The 20000-nt window shown below is 34.4% G+C and overlaps 1 protein-coding gene across 10 annotated transcripts in view; it reads left to right on the forward strand.

Moving 5' to 3' along the window:
• LOC144975206 (cilia- and flagella-associated protein 54-like) overlaps positions 1 to 20000 on the forward strand; it is a 100417-nt gene that overhangs the window by 32974 nt on the left and 47443 nt on the right. For all 10 annotated transcript variants that reach the window (XM_078919053.1, XM_078919057.1, XM_078919047.1 and 7 more), the window contains 17 exons: positions 454 to 757; positions 1292 to 1414; positions 2054 to 2201; positions 2889 to 3032; positions 3386 to 3478; positions 3990 to 4116; positions 5276 to 5396; positions 6375 to 6467; positions 7877 to 7942; positions 8828 to 8932; positions 9802 to 9899; positions 11104 to 11321; positions 13683 to 13867; positions 14852 to 15091; positions 17061 to 17290; positions 18305 to 18555; positions 19762 to 19914. In XM_078919053.1, coding sequence (XP_078775179.1) covers positions 454 to 757; positions 1292 to 1414; positions 2054 to 2201; positions 2889 to 3032; positions 3386 to 3478; positions 3990 to 4116; positions 5276 to 5396; positions 6375 to 6467; positions 7877 to 7942; positions 8828 to 8932; positions 9802 to 9899; positions 11104 to 11321; positions 13683 to 13867; positions 14852 to 15091; positions 17061 to 17290; positions 18305 to 18555; positions 19762 to 19914 — 2699 coding nt within the window. The remainder of the gene's footprint in view (positions 1 to 453; positions 758 to 1291; positions 1415 to 2053; positions 2202 to 2888; positions 3033 to 3385; positions 3479 to 3989; positions 4117 to 5275; positions 5397 to 6374; positions 6468 to 7876; positions 7943 to 8827; positions 8933 to 9801; positions 9900 to 11103; positions 11322 to 13682; positions 13868 to 14851; positions 15092 to 17060; positions 17291 to 18304; positions 18556 to 19761; positions 19915 to 20000) is intronic.

Below are 20000 nucleotides of genomic sequence, written 5' to 3' on the forward strand. Positions count from 1 at the left end.
GCTTAAAACGAAATTTTAAGCATAAGGTTTTCCTTGATATAATGTAAATGTTGCTGCTTGAAGCTCGAAGAAATAAATAACAATGTGAAATTGAATATAAGCTTCAAATTAATATTTGAAAACAGATAAAATGGACGCTTCGGGTTTCCCATTTATCAACAAAACAGGATGAATGAAACACTACAGACGAATAAGATAATGTTGTAGTGGCATTGTTAAGATGAATGCATTCTCTTAACAGCGCCACTACCACATTATCTCATTCGTCTGTAGTGTTTCATTCGTCCTGTTTTGTTGATAAAGGGGAAACCCGAAACATCCATTTTATCTTTTTTTTTTTGTATATCAAATTGTAGCTTACATTCAATTTCACCTTGATATGATGACGTTTTTTGAGTCGATTTGTCTTATATTTTGAGCTTCTGTTTTTTTTTTTTTTTGTTTTTTTTTCAGACTAAACCAAAGAGCAGTGTGCCTTTCCTCACCCGTTTTGCTGAGACAGTTTTTGACCAGCATCTTCATCAATATTGACATTGCTGTGCGACAATGTCAGCTCTTCTGTGACATCGTTTGTGACAAGGGCGCCCTCTACGATCGGCAAATTCAGCGTTTGCACCAGTGTGAAAGGATGCTGGTTGCCGTGGAGTTGGCAGGGTGGCTCAATGAGGCAAACCTGGCCTTACAGGCAGTGGTTCAAATCTATGGACTGTTGGCACCTATGCTGTATTACAAGATTCCCTCGCTTCCCGTGATTCAGGTAGGAATGGGTTTATAATCGATTAAAAGTAATATTCAATAATATCAGAACTTTCTCGCCAAAATAATAAATATAATAAGATTATCTTTAATGAGCACACAATAAAATATTTAATGTAAAACATATTTAAATTTTATATATCTGATCCTTCTCTTTAGTTTTAGAGTTTGATGTCAAAATGATTAACATTAGGACATTTAATTTATGAAAGAACAAAAAATCAGCGATAATACAGTGGTAATTTAACAAAAGAATGACGGCGAATATTGGATGTCTTTCATATTTTGTTTATTTTTTAAAATTATTAACGATTAACATTTTTTTCTGGTTGATTTTTATTTGCATATCAGCCCAATGATGTTTATAAAATATTTCCTGAAACTCTGACGTAATGTTCTTAATGCCATGTTATATGGGGTGGAACATGGAATGGACATGCGATCACAATTATCTTTCTTTATTTTTGGTACTCAACACTATATTTAAGATTGCAAGATGAGGACCTCTTACATATTTTGCTTCATGAATTCACAGATCCTGCAGCGATGCCATGCTGTGCTGATGGAAATACCTCCTGGCCTAATCCAGAAGAGGCAAGGGTCCATTGCAGATAGTCTCAATCATATGATTGCCTGTATCACCTACCATCTAGCTAAGGTATGCAAATGCATGTTTAAACGTTTTTAGGAGTGTTTTTTTTTTTTTTACATATTAATATTCCCATCAATCAGACCTGCCCATTGCTACGTAAATTCATAGAATTACGATTTTTTGGCTTTACCTGTAGAGTTACATAAACATATTTTATTCAAAAAGTAGTCTTGTACTAACGAAACAATATTTGAGGCAGAGCAAATATATAAGAAGGACTTTGAATCCGTATTTAACTCTCCAGAAGGCAAATTGGTAAATTATATAGCCAGATATATCTAGTGGCTTCTATTTTTTTTCTCGCCCTGAAAACTACGAATTTTCAAATCTTCAGTTGACAGGTCTGTACACACTTGAAATTCTTTTATTTTCGCCATTGGACTAGGAGGGGTGTATCTGAAAAACTTTATATGGAACAGTGCCAGACAAAGCAAAAAAAAAAAACAAGAAAAAAAAAAACATCCAAAAAATCAGTCTTCCTCGACGTTTCTATACACACATTTTTCAGATAATTATCTTACTTCAGTGCCTGATCCCAAATTTGTCACTTCTTTGAATAGTTGATGTTCAACAGCCTTGAAGTATTATGCCCGTTATCATGAATTTACCTTCAACTTTCTATTCATTCCCTTCTGTTTTTTGCAGGTCTTGCGTACTTGGGGTCAGAAATTCTTGGCCAACAACATCATTGAGTCTGGCAGACGACTTCTGGTAACTGAATCGGACACCAAACAAGTAGATGGACAGGCGACTGAGGCGGATGAAGCACCCGAAACTGGAAGTAATGCCCCAGGTATGACTAGAAAAGCTTGATTTAAAAATTAAGGGTGTCTAAGTGAGCCAATACAGTGATAAAGAAAATATTTTAAAAATAAATGTAACTCCCATTATATTAATACAATGCAAAATAATACTAGTCTCTCTTGTTTGTTAAGTGAGTGCTCTACCAACTGGTCTATATAAATTCTCTTTTTATAGTTTCTATTCATTCATTTTATTTCATTCATTCATTCATTAGTTGTGGCTTGAGTTTTACTGCCAGGATGCCCTTCCTGAGCAAACTCTCCCATTTATTCGGGCTTGTCATGACCGGCCTCTCATGGTGCTGGGTTGCACCACATAAATGGCTGGGTGGGAAGGAAAGTATTGGACTTACAAATAGCGGGAAAGAGGAAAAAGGGACGCCCAAAGACTAGATGGTGGGATAAGGTAAAGGATGATATGAAAGAACTGGGCCTGGAGGAAGATGATGCGCTGAACCGAGATGCATGGAGATGTGGCATTCATTATGGCAACCCTGTAAAATGCGTGATAAGCTGAAAGAAGAACAAAATTCATTTATTTTATTTCAATGCCTAGTTCATCCGGATATGATAACATACTAAGACAGTGGTATACATTTTTGGACCCATCACCTCAATGTAGTTTCAGACATTCGTAATCCTTCAAACTGCCTATCATCTTCTCTTTTCACTTTCAGATTCTGCTGCCCCAGGCAAGGGCGGTAAGAAGAAGCCACTTCCTCTCATATCCAAGAAGTCTGCCAGTAAGGATGATCTGGACGACCCTGTCAACGAAGAGCTGAAAGCCCTTGAAGCTCACATGCTGAGTGTCACCAAGGCTGGTTTGTGATGTTATCTCTTTCTCTCTCTCTCTCTCTCTTTCTCTCTCTCTCTCTCTCTCTCTCTCTCTCTCTCTCTCTCTCTCTCTCTCTCTCTCTCTCTGTCTCTCTGTCTCTCTGTCTCTCTCTCTCTCTCTCTCTCTCTCTCTCTCTCTCTCTCTCTCTCTCTCTCTCTTTTTTTTTTTTCTCTCTCTCCTTGTTTACATGGTACTGACGCCATGCATTTTACTTATTTAAAAACAAAATTTGAATCTTCACATCCAAATTAAATTATAGTGTGCCATTTAGAATATTTTTACTTCAAATAACAACACTTTCCTCTTTTCCTATCCCACCCTCTTTCCAAACTCCAACAGCCACAGCCGAGCATGAGTTAACAGGCAGTGAAGATCCCAGCATTCTTCATGCTTACATCGCCTACTTGCCCAGCTTTATCGCCTTTAAAGAGGGTAAGAACAGAAACTTGATGATTTACCATCATTCCCGATAGTATGATAATCAACTATTCATTAAATTGAAAGCTATGTTGTATTATCATTGAAAAGGAGTTTGTAATTTACTGCAAGCTTTTCACTTGTACCATGACGCCTTTGTCTCTTATCTTTGTGATATTATTGTGTATATATTGTATATATAAGAGGAATGAGATAAATGAGATACAAATAAACAACCAAACAATAATTGAATTTAAATAATATTTATAAAAAATAATATTGATAATAAAAATAATAAATTGTGGGGGAAATTGTGAGTCCTTGACTCATACCAATTTTATGTTTCTTGTTAGAAGCATTTCAATAATTAAAAAAAAAAAAAAAAAAAAAAAAAAAATAGTAATTATATATATATATATTATATATAATATAATATATCATTATATAATATATATATATATATATATATAAAGACTTTTGTTTGGCTTTGAGAGGTATGCAAAAGTATTACATTTCTGTCCCTCAGTGGTCAAGTTTAAGCGCCGACAACGTTACTTGGAATTCCTTGTTCATGTTGCTCAGAAAGGTCTTACGGAAGGCTTGGCAGATCAAGTAGTATTGTGGTGTGAAGACGGATCCAACTGGCTCTCAAAGTAAGTGTTGGATTAGATTTGGAGTCAGAAATACACAAATAAATAGCAATGAACAAAAAAATGAAAATATTACAAGCTTCAAAAAAATGTACAAAATAATGAACATGGGGCATTTTGGGCTCAAAACCCTTCTTCAGCCAATAACAAAAACAGTTAAGTTTAGTTAGTCCTTCAGAGCCATTGGGCCCTTGGAGCCGGAGTTTATCCCAGTTTCTATAGCGTGATTTAGACAATAGCAATTGCTTGCTATCCTTTGGTTAGGATGCTAGTCTATTGCAAAGTACTTTCTGCCAAATCTAACAGACTCGGCTACCCATTGAATGCTGGGGGACAGGGGGTCAGAAAAAAATCTCGACTGCACCTGGTCCCATTGCGTGTGAAGTGAGTGCTCTACCAACTGAGCTATCGGGACCCCCAATAGCAAAAACAGTCAATACATTAATACATCTCTAATAGTCCAGTCTGATGTCAGAAAGTGTATCAGGTACATCTAGTCAGCAAATACAATATTGGAATGTAAACAGATAGAAGTGTTCACTAGGTAACAAGAGCCCTTGTGAAAGAATGGAGCAGATTTTTTTTCAAAATGGATAAAATTTGGTACGTAAAGAAATAGACGAGTGGAATAGAAATATGTGTCATTGTAGTCCGTGTGATTGTCGTATATCTGGCTTTTAAGTGATGTATTAATATTATTTGTTATTTGTTATTAGCTGAAGAAGGGTTTTGAGTCTGAAACACTCCATGTTTGGTAATTTGTTCATAATTGAGGAGGCTCACAACTTCTAGCATCTTAGCATAAAAAAAAAGAAGAAGCACAACTGTTGAAACGATGGGTCATATATATAGAAACGATTTTGACCTCATCACTAAAATCATGCAATGATGTTTTTTTTTTGTTTTTTTTTTGTGTTGCCTCATTTTCCATTAAGAGCACAATATACAACAAACAATTATTCAAATACAAGCTTGTTTCATCTTTCATCATTATTTTTAGATAGATCATATATAAGAAAATAAAAACAAAAATAACATTCCTATCCCAGTATACACTTATTTCTTTCTTTCTTTTTTTTTTTTTTTTTTGATAATTTAATACAAATTTTATGATGGGATGCTGATGCTCTTTTTTTCTTCTTCTTTTTTTTTTTTACCTCAGACGAAACGAAGGCATCATTGGCTCCAAAGCTTTCTTGAATAAACAACCAGGGGCCATAACTGTGACTGGAGATGACCCCAAAAAGTTTGCTGCCGCCATGGTTGAATACAGCAAGGAAAAGGTAATGGCTAAAGTCTATGGTGGAGAGAATATTATATTTTTCATTTCCCTAATTGCTGATATGCCTCTATCGTAGGCATCATCTATATGAAATATCTTCAAATGAGCAATAATAGTTACATTTCTTGCACAAGGCCTTCTAAGTCAATACAGTAGCAGACGTCATGTATATAACAATGTAATTCCTTTAATGGATTTCTTATGTAAATTTGATCTTATGGTATCTTTATCATTACAAGCTTCATATTATGAAACAAGAAACAATTTTGAACATTTTTAGTAGAGCCCATTTTAAACTGCAACAAATAAAACAGCAATGCAGTCCAACTCGAGACTGGATTTGCATGGATGGAATTATCCAATTGGTGTCTCATTGTCACGTTTCTATTTTATTGCTTTTTAAAAATTTTTCAAATGTGATCTATCACCTAAAAAAAAAAAACAACCAAAAATACTCCTCGAAACATAAGTATTTATTCATTTATATAGCACAATATTCACCTAGCATGCTTAAAACACTTTACTATTAGTCACTAGCCAATAGCATACAATTAACTTTTAGGACAAGACATGACGCCTGCTTGGCAATATTACAATTTTTATTTCAGACAAGCACAATGCTGCCCATGAGGTACAGGTATTCATTTTAGACAAGAGAACAACGAAAAAATGCGAGTAAAGAGCATTTCCAAGGACTCAATTATTTACTGCTCAGAGCGGGATTAATCTCTTGACCTTCTAGTCTGAAGGCAAGTGTCATACAACAGGATCCCGTAACCAGACAGCAAATTATAACTTTGTCGTTAAAATCTGAAATTGAATTTTTGCCACTTTTAGAAATTTTATTAAAATTTAAAATGTAACCAAAGGCTCACTATAATCAACTATCTTAAATAATGTTAGTGCCTAGATCACCCCGACATAATACCGGTGTGAGGCACAGGTTACGCATGTTATATTTTGATTATTTATATTTTAGGACTCCACTCCGAGGGCTGCTAAAGCTAGTGGTAAAGATGGAACCACTAAGACTTCCAGTAGAACAACTATGAAGAAAAAGAATAAATACAAGGTGAAATCATTTATAAGGCTTCTTTCTAGTTGAATGCTATACATTAACGATTTATTTACATATTCCACCCATCCCAACCCTCCCCCCCCATCTCTTCCATATTTATTGCTTTAATTGAAGACTAGTTTTCCAAAACTCGTTAAATTTAATGTTAAGCATCTATTGACACAAGAATTCTCTTTGATTTCTTTCAATTCAATTTTAAATATGATGAAATAATAGCCGAATGAGAAAGTTTAAGGAAAATAATCCTCAATATCTCAAAATAGGAAAAACGGAGTTAGGGAGTTTTGGAAAGCCACTGTTCAATTGGTTACAGAATGATATAGGCTACAAAGGAAATAATAATATTAACATTTATAGTGTTGAACTGACAGTAACCCCCCTCCTCCTCCCCCCCCCCCCCCCCCCCCCCAAAAAAAAAAAAAAAAAAAAAATAAAAGAAAACAACAAAAAAGACAGAAAACGGCCAGTAAAAAACCCCCAAAAGTCATGCATTTAGAAGAGTTTGAATTAATTTTCAAAACTAACATTAAAGATTCACAAGGATCGTGTATGGTCCTTAAGGCAGCCGTTACAACAACAACAACAACCAAAACATAGAATTAAAAGAAATTGGAGTGATTACTGAAGCGATTTTTGAAAACTATCAGACAAAAAAAAAAAAAAAGAGCTAATTAAAGTGGCTAAGTATTTGTAAAGATGATTCCAAGATAATTAAGGATCAACCCTGATGAGAGGTAGAACTTCAATATAATATAATTTCGGAGGTAAAGTGTGATTAAAAAGATATATAATTTTCTATTCCCCCTGTCACCTTTTCTCGCTGTTAAAGAAAGAACGTGACCAATAGCAAGCTTCCATTTTATCTATTCATATTATTATATATTCATATATATATATAATATTTCACGTTAGAAGTTGATCATAATTATACTTGAAATATTTTATAAATAGCTCCTTTTATCAAAAAGTTGACCACTATTATTTCATGGTTTTCGTTTTTTATAATTTTTACATATATTATATATATATATATATATAATATATATATATATATGTATATATATATGGTGTCCTAAAAAAATGTATACACATCTAAAATAATAAATATGGGATTTAATAATATGCAGTTATTATTATAAAATGTAATTAAAATACAGTGAAAAAAACAATAAAATGATACTTACAAATATTTTAAAACGCAAAATAATTAAATTTTAAGAAATTCCACGCTTACAATTTTTCTTCATGTGAATACATTTTTTTGGGACACCACTATATATATATATATAATATATATATATATATATATAATATATATATATATATATATATATATATATAATATATATATATATATATATATTATTACGATTTAATTTTGATATTTCCTTTAATTTTTACAGCCTTTGGGCATCACAGACAGCATGAGTGAATTATCCCGACAACAACAAGAGGAGGAGGAGCTGAGGGTAAATCTTTGATGTTTTAGATGCTGAATAGATCACGGCAATTTTTAGGCACAGGGTGTTGTTTCTGTTAAAAGATATTTTATCTTTTCAGAATTTTCTCTTCAATACTTTTAAATTTCATCATGTTTATTTTTCTTCATTGATTTTTCGACTTTTCTCTGTTTTTTTTTTCACATATCAGTTCACACCTCAGCAGTTTTTCCTGTCTCTACTAATAAGGCACTGTAGGCCCTTCTTCTCAAGACAGAAATAGATATTATTAAAATTGATGAAAAAAAAAAAGGCCCCATACACTTGCAAAGGAAAGGAAAAGGGAGAGTTAAGGGAGATGTTTTAATTTGAACAATTACAAGGGTTCGTTAGATGTGATGCGCTCTGCTCATTTTCAAGGTTTTTGTTTAAAAAATCATTTGGCATCCCTGTATATTACATGGTAGAAATTATGATAAAGATATTCAAGCCATATTTATTACATTATCATTAAGTAAAGTAATTAAAATGGCTTGTTTTATAATGAAATTTCAGACGTGTTTTTGTACTATTTGATCATGTTTCAAGAGCCAGGTGCCATCTTTGAATTTGTTATATAAGCTAATAACTTTTTTTCTAAAGAATAAATAATAACATTTAGTCCAAAATGAAAGAGAAGTTAACTGGGTTTTTTTCTTTCTTTTCTTTTGTCGTTTTTTTTTCTTCTCTCTTATTTAATAAAGAAAAGGGGGAAAATGAAAATATATCGACGCAGCAAGCGAATACAAGAAAAATGAAATGAATAAATCATGGATACTCATCAGAATGATTGGAAAATCAAATCAAAGGGTTAATTTAGTTAAGAGTGTAATCTATCCTAAGAGGGTTATTATACAAATGAACTCTTCTTTCCAGGCCTTGGACTTGTTTACCCTATACTTTGTGGACATGTACCGTGTCAAGAACCGACGTATCCGACTGAGGAAAATCACCCTTGATGAGATGCCTTGGAGGAGCCAGGTAAAGTTTAAATCGTAAATGTGACTTACCACTGCAAAACGGTGATGTCTAATGGTGATTTAGATTTCCAAACTTGAATTTATAGTCAAAATATTTTTTTAAATGTGTAAAATTTTTGTTTTTGGTAGAGGAAGAAAGAACAAAGTTCCATAGATTACAAAAATTCAAACAAACCTCTTATTCTTGTAATGTGTTAACTTTTAAATCACTTTTTGGCATCCCCTTCACCCGAACATAATACCAGTATGATGCAATAGGGCATAAATGACAGTGACGATTTGGTGTTTGGGACTGTGCATATCTGTTTTCTGTCAACCGTGTTCAATCATTGTCTTACTATTATTCTGATTTAAGTTTAACATTGAAAATCACAATTAACAGTAGTCCTTCAGAGTTATCAAGCCCATGGAGCTGGAGTATATCCTATATATATTGACAATAAACAATTGATATTGTCCGTTTTACGCTTTATATATATATATAATATATAATATTATCTGTATTAATATTGCAAAGTACTTTCCACCTGATCTAACAGACCAAGCTACCCAAATCACTACTGGGTGGACAGGGAAGTCAGAAAAAAAAATATCTCAATTTCACAAGCAAAGAGACAAGTTTCATCACTGGATACAGTCAAGATTCTTTTCACCTTTCCCCATCCTCACTCCCAAATACACCCCAGCAGTGATTTGGTTGGCAGGGGTCAAAGCTTAGATCGGACTGAATAATTTACGATAGGTTAGTGCCTCATCTAGAGAGACTAGCAAGCAATTACTTTAGAAACTGGGATAGCCCCATGGGTATTTGGCTCTCAATGTCTCCTTTTTTTTGTCACCTTTACATTTTTTTCCCCCTTTGTAATGCAGCTGAACATCATCCATGGCTTGAGTCATTTCAGCACGTTCTTGCAGAAATTGGAGAAGAGGGAGAAGCTTCTGGGAGCCATGGGGACGCAGATGAACAAGTAAGACATTCAAGAAAGGAAGGGGGTGATGGCTGGGAAGAGAAGAGAATATTGAGAGAAGAGAGAGATAATGTGCGGCTATGTGGTCTTGTGGTATGACACCCGCTTTCGGATCGGAAGGTCCTGGGTTCGAGCCTCACTCGGTGCATAGTCGAGTCCTTGGAAAAGGCTCTTTACTCCCATTCTCTCACCATACTCAGGTGTAAAATAAGTACCTTGCCATTGACAGCATTGTTTCTGTTGGAAAAAAATTGTCATATCGCCTAACAGGCGTCATGTTTTGTTCTACATGTTACGTCTTGCTGTTTGTCAGGGACCCTTTGTAAAGTGCTTTGAGCACGTTTAGTGGATATTGCTCTATATAAAAGCTCATTTAAAAAATTATTAACAAAAAAAGAGAGATAATGATATTATATCCGCTAGAAAACTAAGTAGTCATATTAAAGATATTGTATGAAATTGAGGGCAAGAGATGCTAACTGATTCAATCTTAATAATTTTTATCATTGAGAATGTAAAAGTGTGGAACATTGTATAGTTCAGGACACATCCCATCCCCCTCCCCCCTTTTCTCTCTCTCTCTCTCTCTCTCTCTCTCTCTCTCTCTCTCTCTCTCTCTCTCTCTCTGTGTGTGTCTTTCTCTGTCTCTGTCTCTCTCTCTCTCTCTCTCCCCTCTCTCTCTCTCTCTCTCTCTCTCTCTCTCTCTCTCTCTCTCTCTGTATCTCTCTCTCCTCCCTCCCACCTGAAAGAAGTTGTAATTCTACTGGGTTACATTTCTAGGTATACAATGTTTATTTCAGTATCTTCAAAGTTATACCAGTCTAATGAAATCCTCGAATCATGGTTATCTATCATCATCATCAACATCATCATCATCATCATCATCATCATAATCATCAACATCACCATCATCATCACCATCATTATCATCATCATCATCATCATCATCATTACCACAATTATCATCACTGCCATTATTAACAAAACAACCAGCAATACCAACTCATTTACCACCAAAAACTATATTGCCTGATTTAGGAGATATTGAAAATGAATGTCAAAACTCACCGACTTACATTTTGTACATTCGTTATAATGTGCAAGCTTCTTGTATGTTTGTGATTGACTAACCTATAATAAAATACACATTATGGTATTCTTATATTATAACCTTGATTCATGAATATTTCATTTAATCAACCAGAACAAGCTTCTTGGACCAGGAATGGTTCACCTTGGAAACAGCTGGTGTGATGATTGTAGGGTGGGAAGGAGGACCTACTCAACACAAGTACGACATGCTTAACTCCCCTGATGGTGGATACTCCGACTTTGATGCGATGAAGGCTAACATGTCCTCTCAGAACACCGGAGACAGACCCAAGACAACGGGTATTGAGATTGCTGCTGCTGCAGCCACAGGTAATAATTGTGCGGCTATGTGGTATAGTGGTATGACAGTCGCTTTCGGATAGGATGGTCCTGGGTTTGAGCCTCGCTCGGTGCATAGTTGAGTCCTTGGAAAAGACACATTATCTCACCATACTCAGGGTGTAAAATGAATACCTGGCTGTTAACAGCGTTGTCTCTGTCCAGAAAAAAAATGTAATATCGTCTCACAGGCATTATGTCTCGTTCTACATGTAACATGTTGTTGTTGGTCAGGGAGCCTTTGTCAAGCACTTTGAGCACATTTACTGGATATTGCGCTATATAAAAAAGCTCATTTAAACCTCATTCATCTTATTGCTATGCCAGGAAGTTATTAACATGGTGCCTGTAGGCGATATTACAATTACTATTATCTTATAGTATGAGTCTCCAGTTATTCAATCAACATACAGTGCATAAATTTTTTAAAATTACGTCAGTTATCGTATATTTTATAAAAACTAGTCGAATAAACATTTCAGTGCTTCTATTTTTTACTCAAAAATGTAAAATAAATTATATTTTGTCCCTGAATTCAGACAATAACCGATGACCCATAGCCACCTTAGGTCCCAGCCGATCACTATCACCTGAGCAAACCGTAGCCATTGTTAACTTATCGTCTGACACTACAACCCACTAAGACTTATCTTTTGATGTCATTTGTTTTTTGATTTACCAGCGCCTAGTGAGTTGTCTTTAGTAATGCTCAAGGAAACGAGTGATCTCATTGGTTGAATTCTTGAATACAACTCATGATTTGTTTTCTTTTGTGGACAAAGAATTATTTTTTGACATCATTTTTCAGTCAGTGTCAGGCTCTAAGATAACGATGGCTACAAACACCCACAGATCCTGAGCAACAATAATAATTTTAACGCAGGCCATTGAAAAAATACATAGTGTCACCAGGTGTTGCGATGCAATTCCTTCATTGGTGTGTCAAAATGTTGTGATAAATACTCACTAACTGTGTGGGACTGACTTATTTGTCTATTTGACATTTATTGAAGGTAGCTTTGGAATTAAGGAATATTTGCACAGCCTTTTCGTTGACGGGAAATAAATAGTCAAGGGGATAGAACAGGCTAAATGGCAGGAAATATTTTGATTGGTTAATGTTTAGTAATGATCAAACCATCAATTGTATTTGCCTATCATTAATGTAGGCCTTGTAAGTCAAATGACCTTTTGACACTCACTCATTCACTATCCAGCGTCATCCTCGTTGACATTGGGTGCCCGCACTCTGCGATGACAAATGTCTGCCCATTCCCTTCTTCTGTTGACGTTATCATATAATTCCCTTCCATTCATCTCTATCCATTCAAGGATGTTTTTTTTATAACTAGGCCTAGGTCTTCCCCTTCTTCGTTTGCCCTCCATTTTCCCCTGTATCACATTTTTCATTAGTGTGCATAGATTTCGGCATATATGACCGAAAAAAAAAACTGAGTTTTCTCCTTTTGATTTCATTTGATAGCTCTGGCATGACTTCCAGCTCTTCCAGTATGCTTTTATTTGTTCTTCTTTCCCTTCAGCTTATCGTCATCATCTTTCTGTAAAACCGCATTTCAGCAGAGTTTATACATTTCATGTATTTTGACACTAAATTAGAATTGTATTAAGAATTTAAAATTGTACTATAAGTTGGATGATAATAAAAAAGACATTATGTGCAAAAAATGTTCACTCATCAAAAGAAATTCACTATCAAGTACATTAAGAAAAAATCTATTTAAAGTTGCTATATTTTTTTTTCGTTTCGAATTTTAGTCAATTCCAAGTTTGTATAGCTTTTGAACAAAGGAATTCTTTCGAAGTGATTTGTTAAATCACCTCCGATATGTGTTACGTGAAAATTATTGTGGTAAAAATTATAACCTGAACTATCAGGCCCATATACAAGCTTTTTTAATTGTTTAAGTAATCCTGCAGAGTCATTAGGTCCATAGAACTGGAGTTTATCCTGGTTTCTATGGTTTGAAATGGGCAATGGCAATTGCTTGCTACCCTTTGGATAGGACACTAATCTATCACAGAGCTTTAAAGCTTTTTAACACTCTAACATCCCCACAACTTGACTCCTGGCGAAGCATAGGGCATCAACAGCACTTTTTCATCTTCTTCTGTCCTTAGAGAGACCTTTGCCTCACTCCAGGTAAGATTGGAGATGCATAAATCTGGGTGAAGGCTTCTCCTCCAAGTCTGTTATGGACGACCCCGTTTCCTCTTGCCCTATGGGTTCCCTTCGAGAGCCTGCTTGATTATATTACAGGTTATCCCCATAACTGCCTGCAGATAATTTCCTAATTATTTAACAATTTTTTTTGTCTGTTTTTATCAATATAGGGGCACCGCCTCCTCCCTTGTACCCGCTCCCCCAGGAAATTGAGGACACACCCAGAACGTACAGGTCTGACAAGAGTTTAACTTCCACCAATCCGTCCAAGATTCAGGAAGATTCGTCACCCTTGACAACTGCAGCTACTATTGAAGCCTTGGAAAAGACATTTACATATTTCAAGAGAGCTGTGGTCAGTTTTTTCAACGCTTAAATTAAAAAAAAAAATTTTTTAATTTTTAATTAAGGGTTTCTTTTTTTTTCCAGTAAAATTAAGCTAACAATTTTTAATAAAAAAGAAATAATTTTAACAGTGAAATGAAACGAATGATACTGAATTAAAAGCAATTAATGAGAAATAGGGGCCAAGGTAAACAATTATTCAGAAGAAACAATGTCATGTATAATTTACTGATGCATTTTATGTAAATGTTGCTGCTCGAAGATTTATCTGTTTTCGTAATTAAATTGAAGCTTACATTCAATTTCACATTGTTATTTATTTGATGAATTTTATGAAAGTAATTAATGAAGTAATGCAAAATAAGCCTGATCTAATTTTCTGGTCTTTGAATACCAAATATGTATCAAGCTAATTTATAAACAAACACTACCTCTGTTCCTATCGTAATTGATTCTGTAACGTACTTTGAGATGTTTGATACTTGTAAAGCACTCAACAAGTCTCATTTATTTTTACTATTATTGTTATTATAATTATTATTATTATTATTATAATTATTATTATTGTTATTATTATTATTATTATTATTATTATTATTATTATTATTATTATTATTATTATATTATTATTATTATTATTATTATTATTATATTATTATTATTATTATTATTATTATTATTATTATTATTATTATTATTATTATTATTATTATTATTATTATTATTATTATTATTATTATTATTATTATTATATTATTATTATTATTATTATTATTATTATTATTATTATTATTATTATTATTATTATTATATTATTATTAGTTATTATTATTATTATTATTATTATTATTATTATTATTATTATTATTATTATTATTATTATTATTATTATTATTATTATTATTATTATATTCATTATTATATTTATACAGTGTTTGCAAAAAAAAAACATATTTGCCTAACTCTAACCTTTCAAATTCGTTTAATCTCTCAGGTTCTTGCTCACCGAGGTCAGCATTGGACTCTGCTTCAGAACGCCAGTAGCGCCCTTTGGAACTGTGCTCACACAGCACTCCTGAGAGCTTTTACTGCTGACCAGACAGGAGGAGATCCAGGCTTGCTGACCATGGACATTCTGCGGTCTTTGGTATGGCACCCCTTCTACATGGCGTGCGATTGTCTGCTTGATATGATCGCAATTCTGCAGGAGTCTCTAGAGAAACAAGCGACAAGGGTAAGTAGCCTACTCATATTTTGGAAGTTCCAGATGTTTAGCTGTTTACATTTAACATAGACTTACTCGTACAACTCTCAAAAGTTTGATAAAGATAGATAAATAAATAAATAAATAAATATTTATTTATTTAGGGAACAGCATGGCTCAACGATACCGTCTTTGCTTCGTACTCTAAAGGTACAAAGTTCGATCACACGCCGCTGCGCTGTGTGGCCTTGAGCTAGTCACCTCGCCCTAGACTAGAGACTAGAATAGACCCTAGAGACAAATTTCCCCTATGGGATGAATAAAGGATTTTTTATTTTTTTATATCGGCCTTTACTTGCTTCTAAAATGTTCAGTTATTTAGACGTTTACTGTTAAAACTGAATCAATTATACTTTTTCTGAAAATACTCTTTATTTGTATCCCACAATCAAGACTTGATATTTACAAATTTAAATAGCACTTTATATTTTTCATCAACATTGTTTTTGAGGGGGGAAAAGTGGCTGATTGGTTAAGGCATTGCACTGTGATCCAGAAGGTTCTGGGTTCGAACCCCGCTTCAGGTACTTTCGTTTTTTTTCCTTGGGCAGGATTATTAACCCCCAATTTGCTCAATTGGACAACATGGGTGATTCCTGTTGACATCCGACATCCTGTTTGATGGATTATCTATATTCCTTCATGGAATGCCTAGGCGACGGGATCTTTTGGTGCCGTTTGCAAAAAGGCGCAAGTTTGTTTGTTTGTTTTTGATCATCAAAAAAAAATGCCAGCATTTGTAACCAAGAAATATTATATTAACGACTCGAGAGTTAGTCTTATGGGTTCCAGTCTTAGGAGATGATTTACTTTTTTATTTAAAGCAGGTCAAATTCTTCATCATTAAAGTTACAAAGCACAGTGATTCATTAAAAAAAAAGGATATTAGATGACAATGAGATTTTGAGACAAAGTCTAGAAGAAAATATATTTCCATGTTTAGCTAAAATTGACAATACCTTGTTGCCATTACTTTTCCTTGGAGTGCTATAATTTTTTTACATCATGCATATCAAATACAATAAATTTAAAGCACAGTCCAATAATACGCTTTAATTCAAATATATTTATTCACAACTTGTAAATTTATTTATTAACATTTATGCGGCTTTACCCAAATCAAACGTTAAATCAGCCCATTTAATGAAACATGATATTGGTTTTTCAAGGTAAAAAAATAACACTGCCCAAAACCGGTTATTAAATGTGCTCCTTTGTTTTGAACTTCTCTGCATTATTTTATATCAGCTTTCCTGTGTTTTGAAATGTATTTCATTAAATATTATTAAATGTTTATTGAAATGCAATGTTATGATGGTTGTGTTTATAAAAAGATAGAATCGAGCAAAAAAAAAAAAAATGGGTTGAAAGCAATGAAAATAATACCTAAATTTATGAATAAGAAAAAAAAAAAGAAATAAGTTTTAGGTTTAAAGTTGATTTTCAATTAATTGAAATTTAATAGATTCTCCTTTTCTTTAAAAATCACGTGATCATTCAATAAATCAACCAATAGGCTACCTCAAGAACATAATGATGGAAAGCAAAGTAGCGAATACAGTACACAAACATAATGATGGAAAGCAAAGTAGCGAATACAGTACACAAACATAATGATTTACGTAAAGGGAATGTAAATATTGAAGATGAAAAATAATCACCATCAGTCATTATTCCATTGCACTCAACAATAATGCTAAGATTTTTCATGACCAGAATTGAAGTTGTTTTTTAACTTTTGTAAACTGCGTTGGAGAATTAAGTATTAACAAACACACAAAAATGTTTTTTAAAAAGAATTAAAAGATAACAATTATAAGAAAACACAAACAACAACAACAACAACAACAACAACAACACACACACACACACACACACACATTTAATCTGCTAACCCGTCATCTTTTTTTTTTTTTCCGTCGTTCCTCTTACTTCCCAGGCTAAGAGTCGCGGTAAAACAATGGGTGGTTACTTCGACTCGTGGATAGGCGACGTTCAATCAGAAAGGGGCGGAGCTAGCCTCAAATTCGACACAGGTCTTGACGACATTAATACAGTTGACATGCGTTGGCTCAGACGTCTGACCTTGAGGACGATGGAGTTGCTGTACTTTGAGCAGAAGTGGGAGAAGCTGGTGGATATTGGGCTTCGCTTCAGTGCCATCACTAAGTAAGATTGGATGCCGTTTTATTTTTTCATGGATCTGTTGTAGGGTTTAAAAATCTTTATTTTGGCATCAATGCATGTCTGTGTGTGTGTGCGTGTTTGTGTGTGTGTGTGTGTGTGTGTGTGTGTGTGTATGTATGTGTGTGTTTATATGTATTTATATGCTTGTCGTGTGTATTCATTTTATGTATTCATTTTGTAGGTCGATGAATGAATACCTATAATATGTTTGTGTATAATATGCTTGTTTGTGTGTGTTTGTATCTGTAACACACAAATGCAGTACCAGAGGAAATGATGCCTGCAAGCCAAATTACAAAATGGTCTATAACACACATGATTATAAACTTAACACATGTTATATAACGCTCAAGTCCTTGCGATGAATGTTGGACATTATATTCAATTTTAAACCCAATCCTATGCTTTAGTTTTATCAGGGGCAGCGTGGCTCAGCCGTACGGTGTTTCATACCCAACAAGTACAGAGTTCGACTACCTGCCTCGTTGTGTGGCCTTGAGCAAGTCACCTCGCCCTAGCTCATATTGCAGCGCTGCACTGCTGCTAATGTCTGTGTTTTTCCAGTCTTCCCTTGGAATAGACCCTAAAGTCAACTTTCCCCTTGGGGATGAATAAAGGAAATGTATTATTTATTACTCTTAATTTGGAAACCAATGTTCCAAAAATGATATTTCGTCGGAATGTTTTTGTACTGTATTGACCCAGGATCCATTATATATATATTCGAATTCGAATCCTGCTCTGAATGGCACATAGTTGAGTCCTTGCAAAAGGATCTTTACACTCATTATCTCACTGTACTCACGTGTAAAATGAATATCTGGCCATTTGCAGCGTTGTTTCTGTCAACAAAAAATTGTGATATCACCTAACAGGCGTCATGCCTCTTCTAAAATGTTATCTGTTGCTGTAGGCTCCTGACCCCTTGTAAATCACTTTGAGCACGTTTAGTGGATATTGCGCTATATAGATTCTTTTTTTTTTTTACCTTTTCAGTCATCGTTATGGGGAGCAGATTTTGCCGCTCATTGTCCAAGCGCAGCGATTTCTGGAGCGCCGTATTGAGCAAGCAGGGGGTCCTCAACCTCCCCAACCCCACTTCGAGGCCCTGATGAGGGCTCTGGGTGGCGTGATATCTGCCAAAGATTATCTAAAGTCCCAGATAAAGATTCAGATTGACAAAGACAACCTGACTGTCATCCAGCCAGGGGCACAGATAGATCCTCTAGGCCACGACACATACGCTGGTAAGACATATGCATAACTGCCTACTTGAAAATATTAGAATTTGTAGTTTTTTGATAGACGTAAATAGTGGTCCCTGTTGTTAACTTTACATATTAACAATTTACCCTTACAGTGATTAAATAACACTTCACAATCCTTAAAACTATGTAGTCTGGCATCAACTTTCATTTTCAATAAGTTTTGTTGACTTAGAGATGCTCATGTTATTCTGAAATTGGAGCCAAAATTTCGTAATTCTAAGAATTTTTCATAATAGTAGGCAGGTCTGAAAATGTGGCCCATTGTCTCAAAACAGTATTATTTTGGGCATGAACCATGGCCTAATAGAGAGTCACTATAGAAGGGCCCTGGCGTGAACTCTATGCTTCAAATTTAATTTGATATTTGAGGAAAGCTTTCTTGAAAGATCTTTACTATCAAGATTAAACGTTTCGACTTTAATCTAAGTCCTAAACGGAGAATTTCTATTTTACATTGCTTTTATCATCCGTTGTTATTCAAGACTTCAGAAAACCAGCCATTCTCTTTTCTATAAAGCCATCCTTCATTTGTGTAATGGAAGAAGATTTTGCTTATGTTTTTTTTTGTCCTTGGAATAAAGCTGAATCAACAAATTAGGTTTGAACAAATGTGAGGATGATTAATGAAGACATAATAATTATATTTCTTAGGTCATCCAGAATTAGATATTGTATATTATGAGGGCGATATTTATTATCTGTTATATCATCCATACACAGATGATAATTGTAGTTCTAACTACTAAAATCATTTGAGACATAATTTTACGATTTTCAGGCAATCAAAATTACACACGTGACTTCAGCATCTTCTTTCAATCATCAATTATTTTCATGGTAGTAAAAAAAAAATATCCAAAGTGTCCAAGCTGAGTACTTAAATATTTTGCTGTAGGCTATTGTTTTCGAACTTGATTTCAGCTTTACTTGAATATTACTACTATCGCAAATAAAAGCAAATATCTCTCTTGCTCAGTTTCCAAAGTAGGGGACAGAAACAGTGGGTGAGGTAAGGTATGTGGCTCTAAAAAGATTAATGTTGAATATTTATCTCAAAGTTTTGTACATACAAAGTTGTTATGCATTCTAATCCCCCCCCCCTCCTCCCCCCTCCCCCCTCCCCCCTCCCCCCCACACACACGCATCAAATTAATACTGTTCCCACTCCTATTCTATTCCCATCAGACCAAGATGCATTCAGACTGTCTTCTGTGCCTTTGGACATGGACGTGACTTTGAGATCCTTGAAGGAAACCTTGGAGAACTCTCACTACACAGCCAGGGCTTTACGTCATAGCAGGAAGTTGTTGTGTCTCTACCTGGCAGGACAACAAAATAGTGAGAATGTTGATTTTTATCATAGACTAAGATGTAGACCTCCCTGCCCCCCATATTGAATAAGATAAATACAACAATTTTATCAC

This window comes from Berghia stephanieae, chromosome 6, assembly GCF_034508935.2.
Source record: "Berghia stephanieae isolate SIO BIC M18660-M18661 chromosome 6, UCSD_Bste_1.3, whole genome shotgun sequence".
NCBI classification, from domain to species: Eukaryota; Metazoa; Mollusca; class Gastropoda; order Nudibranchia; family Aeolidiidae; genus Berghia; species Berghia stephanieae.